The following is a 15,568-nucleotide window of genomic DNA, read 5'->3' as shown; positions in this document are numbered from 1 at the left end:
GGCTTGAATCCTCACTCAAGTTTTAGCTGAATGGCCTGAGGTAAAAATCACTTTCTCTTATCATTTGCTTGCTTAAAAGTACAGCAAAAATGTCACCCTGATAGAACTAATGGAAGTCAAATGCAATTAGATATCAGATGCTTTGTAAAATATAAAGCACAATGCATTTCAGTTATTGTTTTCATTGTCCTGATGCTTCTCCCATTCTCTATTTGTCATGTAAAACGGTATAATGGATACCATAGTAAGGATGGGCCAGCTTATCCCATCCCTACTCTATCTCTTTTCTGTGTTCTCTGACCAAGGTTTTAGAGAGGCTTGAACTTGTGACAAAGGAATATTGCTTTAAATTACCAGAGGAAGGACTCTATCCTATAAAAGCGAAGTGAAGTCGCTCAGTAGTGTTCAACTCTTTGCGACCCCATGGACTGTGGCCTATCAGGCTCCTCCATCCATGGGATTTTCCAGGCAAGAGTGTTGGAGTGGATTGCCATTTCCTTCTCCAGGGGATCTTCCCGACCCTATAAAGAGGCCCTCAAAATTGCAAGTAGACGTCTCATATCCCCAGCTACCAAAAGAGCTCACTAGATCTATACCCTCCTCTCCTTGCCCAGTGTAAAGGTTTGAACCTAGTTTTAGTCGTCTATTTCCCTCTGGCAACATTTCCTAGCATCTAGGATATTTTTGGCACTTATGGATTTTGAGGTCTCCTCTGGGACAGTTTCTTCACTTCCCAAACACAAACTTGAAGCATCCACAAAGGATAGTCAGACCCATTCTATGCCCACCCCTAACCATCTCCACCAGTCTCACCGAGTGCTCTCTTTCAGCAATAGTCACAACCTTCAAGAGACCACAGAGACAATCAAAATCAACAAGTTCACTCTTACGGTGTCATAACAAGCACTTTAATATGTAGAATCTTCTGATGAAAGCATGGAGAGGACACACTTAACATTCCCTTCAGTGCAACTGTACCAAGAACTTGGAATACTAGCTTCCTGAGGAGTTTCTGTCTCCAGAGGTTGTAGCTGCTCTTGACAGCAATATTGCATTTACCCACTTAACAAAAATGGTCCACCCTCAGGAAAAGTAAAAATACAATTTGGATCTTTAAATCTTACCTTACTCATTCCCCATTACACTATGTTCTTAGTCTTTAGATGTGGATTATTGTCACAGCTCACTTAGCCTCGGTTCAGAATAAACTTGCCTAAGTTCTGGAAAGCAGTAGCGACTTAATCTTAATGAACTTAACGAACCTTAATAAACTTAATGAACCTTACTTTTGGCATCACTTTGTGAGAAAATGTTTCCATATTTGGTAATTACCAGATCTTCCAATTGTCAGTGGGTGATATAATCTAGCTGTTGAAATTTGTGATGAGAGATTCTAGGGGACTTAGCCCCAGGTGCCCAAGTGGAACAAAGAAACTAAAGAAAAAGAAAGAACACAATTTCCACACAAATAAATAAGTGAAGAAATACTCAGATGAGTTTGATTCCTTCCTCTGCCTTTTCTACAACCCATATCCTTTAAATGTATGTCAGCTCCTTGTCCATGGCCTGCTGAGAGTATATTCCAGATGGTCAGTTCCAAGATCCAGCTGTTACTGCTTGAGAGACAGAAGCTTGAAGCTGTCATCCAGGATGGACCTCCTGTTGCGCCGTAACTTTCTCTGACGATGCTGGTACCACACCACACCGCCAAGAACCAGAGCAATGAGCAGGAGCATGATACCCATGGCAATCAAGACAGAAGTCAGCATCTCGATATCCTTTATAGAGATCTGCATGCCCAGCATCTTCACATTGCCTTCTCCAATGTCTCTGGGAATTGCTACTGAAATAGAACAAGAGGAAAATGGGAACCATGGGCTGGAGAGTACTTTTAAAAGGCATATTTTATAATCAACCCTGGAAGAGAAGAAATAAGCTCATTCAAATAGGATAGAAGAACTGTTCTTAAACCTCAAAAGATCAGCCAATGATGATAGACTAAGGTTACAGGGAATCAACGTAACAAAATGCCATAGTTGAGAAAATCCTTAGGAAGCACTGAAGCTCCAATGCCCCCATTGAAGGAACTAAGACTCAGAGTGAGAAGGGTCTTGACATATTTCTTAAAATATATAAAGGCTTATGATGTAGCAAAAAAAGAATTGGTTTGCATGGCTTCAGATGGTAGAACTAGTAGTAGTAGGTAGAATCTCCTGAAATGCAGTTTGACTTAGTTATCTAGCTTATCAATACTCACTTTTACAATTGGGCCATGATAAGAGCCTGCCACTGTTCTGTCTGGTCTCTTGCATGTTTGAGTCATTATAACACTGATGTCATATTGATATTTCTAGGTGAAATATCTAATTTTCTTAGTTCCTAGCATATGAACTTTTGATGATCTCCAATTAGCCCATGGAGTAAGGCTCAGACTCAAATCAGACATTCCAATTCTCACAATCAGGTTCTAACCTATCCTACTCTTAATTGCTACTCTTCAGCCATAACAACTAATTCCTTGTTCTGCAGAATATGTGAGCCTTCTTTCAGGCTTTCAAGATTTTCTCATGCTGCTCATTCGCCTGAACAGCTTTTCTTCTTCCTTGCCATTCTATCCCCAGCTTAAACATTATAGGTCTCAGCAAAGCTTTCTTCAATTTAGCTAGACATGTCTCAGTTTTGGTTATATTCATGTAAAATATCAAAATGCACACCCCACAACTTAGAAAAAAAATGATAGTCCTCTATTTGGTGTGCCCAAAGCACCTGTACTATTTGTAATCCAACAGTTTACTCTCTTGGGCCAATTGACCCAAGCCACCCTCAATTCTGGATTTCTGTCTCCTCTTTTATAAAATGAGGATAGTAACTATGCTTAATTTTAATATTTATTGTGAGGTTTGAGTTAATATTTACAAATATTCAACATAGTTCTTGGAAGATAGCAAATGCACAATAATTGATCAGTTGTTACTATTTTCCCCACCTTTAGAAATAACATATAGTATCCAGAAATACAATTATTGTTTTGTATCTCATTCTACTTTGAATCTCCTTGAAAATAGTGATTATGTCTTATTATTTTGGTGTCTCTGGCAGTCAGCATATGTTTGATGAATGTATAATTGGATGAATCAATATTCTTACAGAACTGAGAGAAGATGTAATAAAATGAATTCAATCAGAACCTGGGAAACATCCTGGTCTTGAGATCACATTCCACCACTTACTTACTTCTCTTGTGACCTTGGAAAAATCACTTTGCATCTCTCAGTTTCTCATGTAGAAAATATTGGACTTCTGTAGATCACCAGTTCTGAGGGGTTTTTCTCACTGTTCAACATTTTAAAACAAGCAAGAGCTTATGAAGATGTATGCTTGTATGTACATACTGGTATGTACAAATGTATATACAAATGTATGTACAAAACATGTATGTGTGTGTGTGTTAGTCACTTAGTCATGTCTGACTCTTTGTGACCCTGTGGACTGTAGCTCACCAGGCTCTTTTGTCCATGGAATTCTCTAGACAAGTATACTGGAGTGGGTTGCCATTTCCTTCTCCAGGGGATCTTCCCGACTCAGGGATTGAACCCAGGTCTCCTACATTGTGGGCAGATTCTTTACTGTCTGAGTAACCAGGGAAGCCTGCAAATATGTATATACATACACATATATATATGGCACTCTGATCTCTCTGCTTCACCTTTCCATCCCCTAACCCCTGGAGAACATACCCTAGTTTCCTGGTTGACTGTTTATAAGATACTTAGGAAGATCATTGTTCAGTCAATAAGTTGTGTCCAACTTTTGTGACGCATAGACTGTAGCCCTCCAAGCTTCTCTGTCCATGGGGTTTTTCCAGGCAAGAGTACTTGAGTGGGTTGCCATTTTCTTCTCCAGGGGATCTTACCAGACCAAGGATTGAACCTGCATCTCCTGCACTGTCAGGCAAATTCTTTACCACTGAGTCCCCTGGGAAGCCCAGGCAGGTCATCAGGTGTTTTCCAAATAGACCTGAAAAATTTCCAGACTGAACTGAAGATCTCTAACATCTGATCTAGACCTTCATAACTTTCTGAATATTTCTCAGTTTAGATACAAATGAGGAAGAAAGTAAAATAATTATTTGAACCTAGCCTGGATAGGACAAGAATCTCTGTTTTCTTGAAGTGTAGAAATGGCTGGTCCCAAAAGTCAACTATTTAGTATTCCATAGATTGAATAGTATTTGTCTTAGTTTCACACTGTTCTTGTGGGGAATTCATATCTATGCTATAGCTGCTTTATGCACAACTCAGCAAGACCTTGACTTTTCTTCCCCCTCGCACATTAGGTGAGAGGCTAAGATAGCAGCCTTCAACTGGAGATGAGGCCATTTTCCTCAATTGAAGTGGTTGGGCATGGGGGTCAGAGAATAAATCTGCTGAGAGAAGCTTAACTGGAAGCTTAACCTTAGATTTCTTGCATCTGAAGTCTTAAATAAATCTCAGGGTTCTTCCTGTTAGCATTGTGGTACAGCTTTCAGTCATGTGAAACCCATTTTCTAGAGGCACTGCACCTTTCCCTGAATGCACAACATATATAAGTACCCAATCTGTGTGTCATTCTCCCTACCTTTTCCAATCTCTTCAAGGATGGTGGTGGTAGTGCTTAAGTGTTCTGGAGGGAAAAAAAAAAGAGGTTAGTCCTATTATTCTTCCTACCTATTCACAGACTTGTTATAGGAAGTTAGCATTGACTGGAGGGAACTCTCTGTGATATAGTAAGCAAAATGGAGGTGACTGGAATTAACTAGCTTGTAGGCAAAGTCAGTATTGGTATGTGGATTTGATTTTTTAACATTGATACAAATATGAACAAGTGTATAGGCTTGGAAGTCCAAAAGGTAAATCACCACTCTACCAATACTTACATATTTATTGGCACGTTATCTTCATTATTATTTTTGCCACACTTTTCCAGCTTTCCTTCAGGAAGCCCCTACTCTTGGTCAAACCCATCCCTATATATTAAATCTCTCTGACTATTTCTTCCTCTTCTTGCTTTACAGGGTCTGAACTCTTCTCTGAGGACAACATTTCCTTTGCATCCTCTCAATACTATCTTGAAATTACATATTATTCATCCCCTTTTTGCAAATATCCATGTCTTTTGAGGCTCATTATTTGGCTAGAAAAAACCACAACCACTTCTTATCACTGCTACCTAGCAGTTCTCTTCATTCATGGAAGTCTTTGGTATGTGGCTCAGTCTTTATTGTCCTCAATTTCCACTGCAGGTATTGACCTATCTAACACTCAAGTCTCACAGTTTTGGACCTCTTAACTCCAACAAATTTCTAATATACTCTAACTCTGGTCAAATTGCCCTAATTATGCATAACTGCTTCATCTCAAATGTCTAACAATGCTCTGCTATTCTATGTTCTAATGCTACTTACTCCATTTAACCTGTTATTTTATCCTCTCATGAAGGGCTCTAGATCTTGGACAGTTTAATTTTTTTCCCAACTCACCAGCTTCATCCTGTTTTTCCTTCCATTCCTGGTCAACAACTCCATTGTTTATCACTTCAACTACTAACTTACCTGGACCGTTATAATCATTTGCTGAAGCCCCAGTAACTATATTTTCTTTTATATATATCCTGAATGCTGGTGGAGAAACATCATACAATTGTAAATATAAGTATTCTCTTTCTTTAAGTATAAGTATGTATTCTTTGGGTACAAATTTAAGTCATCGAAGCTGATTGGCATTAATTAACTTATCTTCCACCACTCAGAGTAACTTTTGCCCCCCACTTCCAAGAGTGGTTATTTCAAATCTTTGTCCACTTTTCTCAAATCCCTTACCCTCCCATCTGTCTTTCACTTCATTACAGATGAAACACAGCCTATCAGACAGAAATAGTCTACCTTTCTGTCAAGCCTCTCACCCAAACCTACACATTGATCCTTTCCTCTCTCCTGTTAGTAGAAAAATGACCCTACTCCACTCTAATCTTATATTGTAGCTTCGGCTTTCGTCCCCTGCTTCTTCCACAGGAAGCTTTTTCCAACAATCAGTCTTTTATTCCCTATCTGCCTTCAGCTCTTCTCTCTGGTTGACCTGGTTAGTTCATATGTAATTGGAACAATATCACATTAGACTATAAGGTGTCAAACAAGCAAAAGGCAAATAGGTTAAATTATGGACTGGCTCATTATTAAAAAGAGATATGAGCTAGTCTTGTTTATGGAAGTTCTTGATGACACGTATTGATGCAGTGTCTTATCTAGTAAATGGCCCATATTTGAGATGACCTGCCTTTACACGTGGAGACAATCTATTCCTCTGGATCTATAGGATCTTGATGATACAACAACTCACTACTTGACTTTGGTTCTAAGGACTGACAGAACACACTAAAGAATTATATGTGCTTCTCTGTGAGGTAGGTAGTAGTACTACAGCAGTAGCTAGAAGACACATTCTAGCAGTATGTTACCAGAGAACAAAGTTTTCCAAAGATATAGGAAATGATAATGTACAATCATTTGTCTTCTTTCCTGGGGTTAAATGGCAGAGTTGTATTTTCTACCATGGTTTGATAGTCCTATTTGAATGCCTAAAGACATTTCCCCACTTTATATTCATGCTGATAGAATGCCAGTGGCAAGGAATCCCAGAATACCTACCTCAATATTAAGTGAAGTGAAAGTGAAAGTCGCTCAGTCATGTCCGACTCTTTGCGACCCCATGGACTATACAGTCCATGGAATTCTCCAAGCCAGACTACTGGTGTGGGTAGCCTTTCCCTTCTCCAGGGGATCTTCCCAACCCAGGAATAAAAGCAAGGTCTCCCGCATTGCAGGTGGATTATTTACCAGCTGAGTCACAAGGGAAGCCCAAGAATACTGGAGTGGGTAGCCTATCCTTTCTCCAGGGGATCTTCCCAGACCCAGGAATTGAACCAGAGTCTCCTGCATTGTAGGTGGATTCTTTACCAACTGAGCTATCAGGGAAGTCCCTCTCAATATTACCAGTTTTCAAAACAGCGTGACTTTAAATAAATAAATAGATAGATAGATAGATAGATAGATAAATTCATACATACATAGATACATACCTCCCTGAATTTCTGTGGGCCCTAAGAGTTTCTATTGGGCCTCTTGGGAGGGGAATAATGATGAGTACTGGACTCAGGTTCAGAGGCTTAAGAAGTGAGACTCAACCCTTTAATGGCCCAAAGACACAAAATTCAACACAACCTACTCTTCTATGTTCTTGGTGATGAATAAAGATTGGTAAAGAAACTACCCTGGCTATTACTTCTCCATATAACAAATACAGGAAAACTTTTTACCACCCTTGGTAGAATCTGTCTGGGATTAGTTGTAGTTGAAGGCTAATTATCTCTTTTCAGCCTTTGACAGTCTCCACAAAACAAACCAATTAAGGGGTAGCTGTTGAAATTATATTTCTTCTTTTAGGAAAAAAAACTCATTAACAACATTCCTTGAACTAGCTAGTACCTAATAAATTCTAAAGTAATAAATTTATATACAAATTAAATGTGTTAAAAGGAAGCAAATCTATACTAAACATCAATGCCTAGAGCCCAGTCAGTTTCAGGCTGAGTCAATTCATGTGAGCTCAATAGATGTTGAAGAAATTAGGAGGCATGAGCGGAGGAGCAACAAGGTTGAGAGAACACCTAGGGGGTCGGTTCTGTTTTAAAGCCTGGTACTTATTGGGATCAGAAGACAGATGCAAGAGACTTCTTGGGATTTTTCTGGTTCTTACAGACTAGATACAGCACTAGAAGATGGCATAGTTAGGCTTTACCTCTTTGGGACAAGACCGTAAAGATGGTCTCCATGCCAGCATGGACATGGTCAGTAACATGACAGTGAAGCAGCCATGTCCCAGGGTTGCTGGCCACCATCTCCACAACCTCAAAGGTCCCTGGAAACAAATCCACTACATCTGCCCGGTAGCTCTCTCCACTCTGCAAAAGAGATTGGTGGTGGGAGAGAAAAAGTGAAGGATATAGCAATCATCTTAGAGTTTATAGAAAGTATAAGGCTTTGGTATCCACATTAGGTAAATAGGACTCCAAGAGAGCAGCTAAAAGATTCTACCTTATCCATCTTCTCTATGAATCAACCCATACAACCTGGCTCAACAGAGGAGACTCTCTCTTCCTACTTTTCTCAAAGTGACCCAAAGTAAAATCCATTTCAGCTCTCATTAGGGGGCTAAAAACTAGTATAGCCATACATTTTAGCAGGTTTAAGCCTTGACCCCTAGGAAAGATCCACGTATTTCCTTAAGAAATAAAACTCAGTTTGCTTTATCTTCCATGCCACTACCTTTATCATCATTTCTAAATATTTTATGTTATTCAGTCGCTAAGTTGTGTCCAACTATTTGAGACCCCACTGACTTCAGCATGCCAGGCTTCCCTGTCCTTCACTATCTCCCAAAGTTGCTCAAACTCATGCTCATTGAGTCAGTGATGCCATCCAACCATCTCACTCTCTGTTGCTCCCCTCTCCTCCTGCCCTCAATCTTCCCCAGCATCAGGGTCTTTTCCAGTGAGTCAGCTCTTTGCATCAGGTGGCCAAAGTTGGAGCTTCAGCTTCAGTATCAGTCCTTCCAATGAATATTCAGGGTTGATTTCCTTAAGGATTAACTGGTTTGATCTCCTTACTGCCTGAGGGACTTTCAAGAATTTTCTCTAGCACCACAGATTGAAAGCATCATTTTTCAGTGTTCAGCCTTCTTTATGGTCCAACTCTCACATCCATACATGACTACTGGAAAAACCATAGTTTTGACTATATGGCCCTTTGCCAGCAAGTCCACTCGTTAATGCCTACAACTCTAACCCCTTTTCCTAAGACAAAATCTTCAAAGCCCACATGTCCAATGTGGTTCCTAAATTGAAGTTCAGGAATGGATTAAGGACTTTTAGAGATTGTGACCACTTCTTTTAAATTTCTTGCTCTTAGGATGACTGCTCACTGGGTCTCAAGCCCCTGACTGAGATCCAATAACATTTATTCCTTTGGTCTTCTTATCCCATAATGAGCCACTCATTTCTTCTATATCGAAGGGGAAAGATAAGGCTTGGAGGACAATGACTGACCTTGGGATACAAACCCAAACTAGATTTCTCTGCTCAATATTCCATGTACAATACCTTTCATCTTTTAACTGATTATTATCTTGTTTCTTGCTTTTCTCTTCTTTTTTAATGGATATCAAATCACTCCTATAATCACCCCTGAGGGACTCAGCCTTCTTTCCAGCTCACCTGGTAGAGAAAGCTTTCTGCATGGAAATGGACAGTGTGTAGGTCAATATCTTGCCCCATTGCCATCATGTACCAGGCCACTCGTTCTCCTTGGTACATTGTAAGCCCCATGAGGTTGGCATAGAGCTTTCCATTAATGGCTGTAAGAGAAGAAAAAGCATTTTGTATATTTCATTTCAACTTACACTGCCACTACCATAAAGATAATCCCTATCATCTCTGATGACAGCAGTATCCTCCTAGTTTCTCTCTTTTCTATTCCATTTGTCCCTCTCTAATCTATCTCCCACATTGGTGCTATAAGAGTGGTCTCTCTAATAACTAGTATGACCATGTCATTCTGCTGCTTAAAATACCTTAATAGCTGCCCCTCCCCCGCCCAAAAGATCAAGTCCATGACTCCTTAGACCAACAAGGTCCTTCAAAATATAGTCCCAAGCTTTCCCAGATGTGTCTAACACTATCTAACATATTTCAATTAGGGTAATTTCTTAACCATCCCCTATTTTGGTCCCTTATTCATGTTCTTTGTGTTCTTGCTCATGTTTCTGATCTCCCTTCTCAAAAATTCTTCCTTTTACTCATCTTTTCAAAGCCCAGTCACACTTTCACTTCTTCTAACAATAGTTTCCTGACCTTTTCCCTCTTAGTACCCCTCATTCGCTGCATCCCCTTCCACATCTAAACTCCTCCAGTACTATCTGTATCACTCTTTGGAACTCACTAGAAACTGCCTTCTACATTTATCTATCTTTTAATTTGTGGAATTTCATATCCCCAAATAGGTTGAAGGTTTTTAGTAAGCAGGAAATAAGTGTATATACTATAATACTGCACTTGTATTATTCAGAATACCAAGCAGACACCTGATCCTACAATATATGTTAAAAAATACTTGTCACATTCTTGGAATTAATAATTATATTAATGCATGGGACTTCCAATCTGCTTCTTCCCAGGACACATCTCTTGCTCTAAAGATAATAAACCATTCAGCACTGTGTTCATTCACACTTTCAAGAGCGTACCCAAGATACACTTGTCCACTTTTAATATTCTCATAGAGGGAAGATAATTTATACTCTTCATCCAAGAGAGGAAATAATGGAAGGAACATTTATAGCCTGTCTATTTACTCTAGTCAAATTTTTTATTTGAGAAAGGAGCTAAATATACTCAACTCAGCCCCATTCTGAATCTTCGCTCTCTTTGATCAGACCACAGGAAGTGGTGCAAATGGATTTGTTATTCCATCATGGGGAAGATTTTGCCCCTGTAAAGAAGGAGGGCTGTTTTTTTTTTTTTTTTCCTCTATGTCAATAACAGGACAGAAAATCTATCCATTGTTGGTGGAGTATTAGCAGGCCCATTTTGCTATAAAACTAAATTCAGTTTGCAACTAGCTTTCTCAGTAAGTTCACATTTGATCTTAATTAAGCATCTCTGTCTCTTTCTCAATTAGTTCAGAAATCTAGAAGGGAAGTAAGGGTCTTATTTATTTTCCCTCAGACTCCAACATTACTTTTTTATCTCTAATGCCAACATTCAGAGACTATTCAGTAAATACTTGATAGAGAGGTAGACTGATACCTGAAGAGTTGGATGAATAAACACTTAAACACCGGATGGAAATGAGCATTAGCCAAACTCCTACACTAGCAAGATCTGTATCCTCATTCCATTTGGCTTTGGGCAATTTATTTCTCAGATTTGAGAGGAGCTAAAAAGTCATTCTGTAAAGTCTGTGAATCATCAGATCCAATGTGAATCACTCATATTTCCATCGAGGGGACATAGCCATAATTTGTGTGACAAAGAGAGACTACTTTTGAGTTTCAGTAGAGTCACTATCAAAGCTGCAATTTACCCTCAAATCAAAGAAATATTGCACTACTACATTCCCCTGCACTTAAACTCTTCCTCTTATTTGAGATTTTCTCTATTGTTTAAAGATACACAAATCTGTAGAACAAAGGAAGGTTTGGGTGCACAATTCCCCTCCAAAATCCATTTGAGCATTAAAAACGTTCTTATTTGTAATATAACCCAGTATGCTGCTCTTTGAGGCTCTCTCTCCAATCCTTCTGTCTGTAAATATAACCATTGTTTCAAAAATAGATTAAAATACAAGCTGCCCTTCATTTATCTATATTAGAATCCAAAAAAAAAAAAAAAGAATCCACTGAGAAAACATATCTCAGATTCACAGTGGCAAGGAAATAAGATAATATTCAGAAACTAAATTCAGAATCTTTAAATAGAGAGGCCCTAATAAGCCAGGACACCAGGTACATTAAGGGTCATAAATGTCTGCCTTGCACTCTCTAACAGGTTAAAATGTGTTCATGTTACCACAGCAACTTTATAGAGTCAGCTTCTTGCTTTCTGAGCACCTGATCTAACTTGAACCACATTATAGATAATACTGTAGTACTAGACATTCCTTCTAATGTGTCCCCATTCCACCTTTCTAACCTTTCAGAGATTATGTTCCTTTAGGTTGTGATGGGCCTACCAAAAATATCTCCATGAAACCAGTAAGAATTTCTTTGGAAATAGGATACGTTTCTTTCTACAGACCATGCATTTTATTGCTCTCCAAGAACGCCTCATCCTGCAGGTTAACACGGCCTGGATCCTGGGGACCATAAGTTTTCACATTCTCCTCCAGATACCAAGACTTGTTCTCATCAAAAATCAAGAATAACAAGGCAAATTCTCGGTCCATGTCACGTCGTCCTCCGTAGGGCTCCAGGATGCCTTTTCGGCAGATGGCCAAGGGTCCCACCAGGCCACTGTACATGTCCTGAGGATGGGGAAGGAATGAACAGATGGAGTTGTTCCTGCGCAATAGGTGCTGTACAGGGAGATAGGCTGACATCCAAGCCCACTGTGTCCTCAGCGCTTTATCATAATGCCTTGTATTTATAAGAGGCTCAACTGTATTATCTGAATTCATCCTCACAACCACCTTGGGGCACAGGTAAGATATGCTATCTCACCTATGATTTATCTCTGCTGGAATATTCATTGATCTCCAAACCCACCAATCACTTTCACAACCCAGTGCCTTTTCTCAGGTTGTTTCTTCTTCCTTGTAATGCCCACTCCTCCACCATATCCCTTACCTTATGTTATACTACTATTCCATTTTTTTTTTTGTAAAAGATATTTTTAATGAAGGAAAGGATCTTACTACACACAGCCCCTGATTCCATTTTTAAAGCTCAAAGTACATCTACTTATCATCACATTGCCTTCTCTAGTTTCCCTTTCATTCTCCTCCAAGCAGAATGAATCACTCTTTCATGGGCTCCCATAGCACTTCCTATTAAATAGTTTTAAGTAGTTGCTAACACTCTGCTATGTTTAAATGTGTGTGTGTGTGTGTGTGTGTGTGTGTGTGTATGTATGTATATATGGCTTCCCGTGTAGCTCAGTTGGTAAAACATCACTTGCCATGAGGGAGAGACCTAGCTTCATTATATATTTTACTTATATTTTATATATTCAATGCTAATATTATGTTTATATTCATCTGTTCCCCACAGCTATTATAGATCACACTCTTTTAAGATGGGAACTGAATCTTATATTTTTATCATCAAAAGAGCCAGGTAAAATGACTAAAATGTAGTAGGCTCTCAATAAGTGATTACTGACATCTGGCTGTTGATGGGTGGCTACACAGATTAGCTTTTTCCAGATGAGAAATGAATGAGACAGAATGACTTGCCCAAAGTCAACCCAAAGATAGGACAGAACCAAATCTGGGCTAGAAACCCAATCTCTTGACAACCAATTCTAAGTTCCTAAAGTGATAACATACTGCCTTATACTATCCAAGAAGAAGAAACAAGGAAGAAAATCCTCAGAACAAACATGGGTGCTACCTAATCATTTTATCTCTCCTTCTACCTATTAAAATAAGCTCAGGATTTGAGGAATTTCCTCCAGTCTCTGGACTTCAGTATTAGGCTCTTTACCACATCTGTTTAATAGCTTCATTTTGCTATGCAGTCTGCTCATTTCTGAGACATCTCCAATAAGCCAATATTGTCTTTACCTTGATGGGATCCACTGCAGAATAGTAGATCCAAGAAACACAAGCAGAATCATTGAGACCAGGGCCAGATCTCTCTGGAATGTTCCATTGATAAGTGAGAACCTCACCTAGAAAGAATAACAGAAATCTCCAGTTGGACCAGGTCAGAAATGTCTCCCAGTTCCCAGATATCCTTAAAAGACTGTGGCAGGTGAGTCCCACTACCTTTAAGATATTTCTCCATCATTTTAATACCAGTATTCATTTTATTTTTGTGACTTTATTTTTCTCCCTCCTGGGATACCCTCAGCTTCTCTTTTACTGTCCTTGTCTTTAAAGATCCAGGTCCAATCTTCTAGTAAGGCAGCTCTACTACTGTTCTCCCTGTTTATCATGTCCTTCCTTCTTTAACTCTGTTCTGATCTCCTTTTCCTGCTGATGCTTCCTAAATGCAGCTGTTCAAGGTTCTGTCTCTAGTCCTCTTCTCCTATTTTTCCATATGCTCCCCACAGAAGCTTTCAGCCATCTTTCTGATGTCAGTTTTAATTTCTGTGTATTGATGGCTCAAATAGTTAGCCAGATCTTTCTTGTCATTAAGCTGTAATTCAAAACTTTCAATCATATACTGGAATTTTTTATTTATGTATTTAATGGGATTAACAGAAATGAACTACCATGCATAAAATAGGTGAGCTACAACAATATACTGTATAGCACAAGGAATCATAATTATCTAATAATACCATACAATGGAGAATAATATGCAAAACACTGAATCACAATGCTGCATATATGAAGTTAACATAATTTTGTAAATCAAAGATACTGGACGTCTTTTGAAAGTTGACCTGACAACACATAAAAAACTAAAATTGTTATGAATTCACTTTCCTCCTTTGGAAAAAAAAAAATGCTATTACTCAGTCTGTACTCCCAGTATCTAGTGATGACATAAAAATCTTCCTAATTACCCAGATTCAAAAATTGAGTTTACTTTGTCTCCCCACTCTCATGCATTTAAAATCCAACTAAATGGCAAGTCTTACTGATTGAACCTCTACATTATATTTTATAACCATATTCTCTTCCTTCCAATTCCTTATATTTTCGCTCCAGTTTAGATTCTTATTTTAAAGACTGGACTAATACAAAACTTCCTAACTTGTTTCTCTGTCTACAACTCTGACTCTCTTCAATCCATCTTCCAATTGATATCATATTAATCTTATAACATCTTTATTGAGGTATTTTCAAAACAAAAAAATTCACACATGTAAAGAATACAAATCAATTATTTTTAGTATATCCATAAAATTTTGCAATCATCACCACAGTCAGTTTTAGGAATATTATTACCATTAAGAAAGTCCCAGCACTCCTTAGCCTCATTCTCTAATCCATCTCACACCCAAGCCCTGGACAACCACTAATCTACTTTATGTCTCAATAGTTTTATTATTCTGAATATTTTATACAAACCAGATTATTCACAAGTGATGTCAGAAGATAGCAGACTAAGGGGATCCCAATACTCACTTCTCCCTACAATAACCACCAAAACAAGGAATAGTCAACTATAGACCGATGTAATAGCTCTGAGAGAGTTCCACAACACAAAGAATGTGTAACAACCCAGTGTGGCAAAATAATTGAAGATAGGCAAATAAGTAAATGTAAGAAGTATCTTACCCACATCACTCCAATCTGGCACAGCTAGGAATCAAGAGAGAATTCCCATGGCCAAAAAAGACAGCAGAAGAATGCCAGCAGCCCTCACTACCAGACTGTCTTTCTTTACACTCACCTTTCAACTGAACTTGGAGTCCACACCTCTCTGACACCTCTACAAGAAGGAACCACCAACATTCTGCCACAACTCAAGAAGAAGCTGTAGCTTCTCTGCACTCTATGAAGGAGCAGCCATCACCTCAGCCTCAAGAAAAGCCTCCCCTTCCTTCCTCCCAAGAGAGAGCCACTGCCTTGTCCCCCAACCCAAGGAGCCACAGCCAACTGGTCCTTACTCCAAGAAGCTTTAGTTGTCCCACCTCCAGCTCCACAAGGAGTAACTACTGATATGTCACACCAGAGAAGGAATTTTTACTGCTCCACTCTCCTAGAAGAAGCTATCACCACTGCATCCTCCTGAAAAGAAGCTACTGCTACTCCTTGCCTTCCCATATCCATAAAGAACTGCTACCCTCCGTCCCCCTCCATTTG

At 39.1% G+C, this 15,568-nt stretch overlaps 1 protein-coding gene across 1 annotated transcript in view; it reads right to left on the bottom strand.

Annotated features, from left to right (window-relative positions):
- Nucleotides 1–886: 886 nt before the first annotated feature.
- HEPH (hephaestin) overlaps nucleotides 887–15,568 on the bottom strand; it is a 180,470-nt gene continuing 165,788 nt past the window's right edge. The window contains 6 exon segments of the mRNA XM_070462018.1: nucleotides 887–1,843; nucleotides 4,618–4,662; nucleotides 7,833–7,995; nucleotides 9,307–9,446; nucleotides 11,887–12,112; nucleotides 13,373–13,479. Of these exon segments, the coding sequence (XP_070318119.1) occupies nucleotides 1,611–1,843; nucleotides 4,618–4,662; nucleotides 7,833–7,995; nucleotides 9,307–9,446; nucleotides 11,887–12,112; nucleotides 13,373–13,479 (914 nt within the window). The 3' untranslated portion in view covers nucleotides 887–1,610.

Source organism: Odocoileus virginianus, chromosome X (genome assembly GCF_023699985.2).
Source record: "Odocoileus virginianus isolate 20LAN1187 ecotype Illinois chromosome X, Ovbor_1.2, whole genome shotgun sequence".
Classification (NCBI taxonomy): domain Eukaryota; kingdom Metazoa; phylum Chordata; class Mammalia; order Artiodactyla; family Cervidae; genus Odocoileus; species Odocoileus virginianus.
Note: the sequence above shows the minus strand (reverse complement) of the source record. Positions and strands in the feature narration are given on the sequence as shown.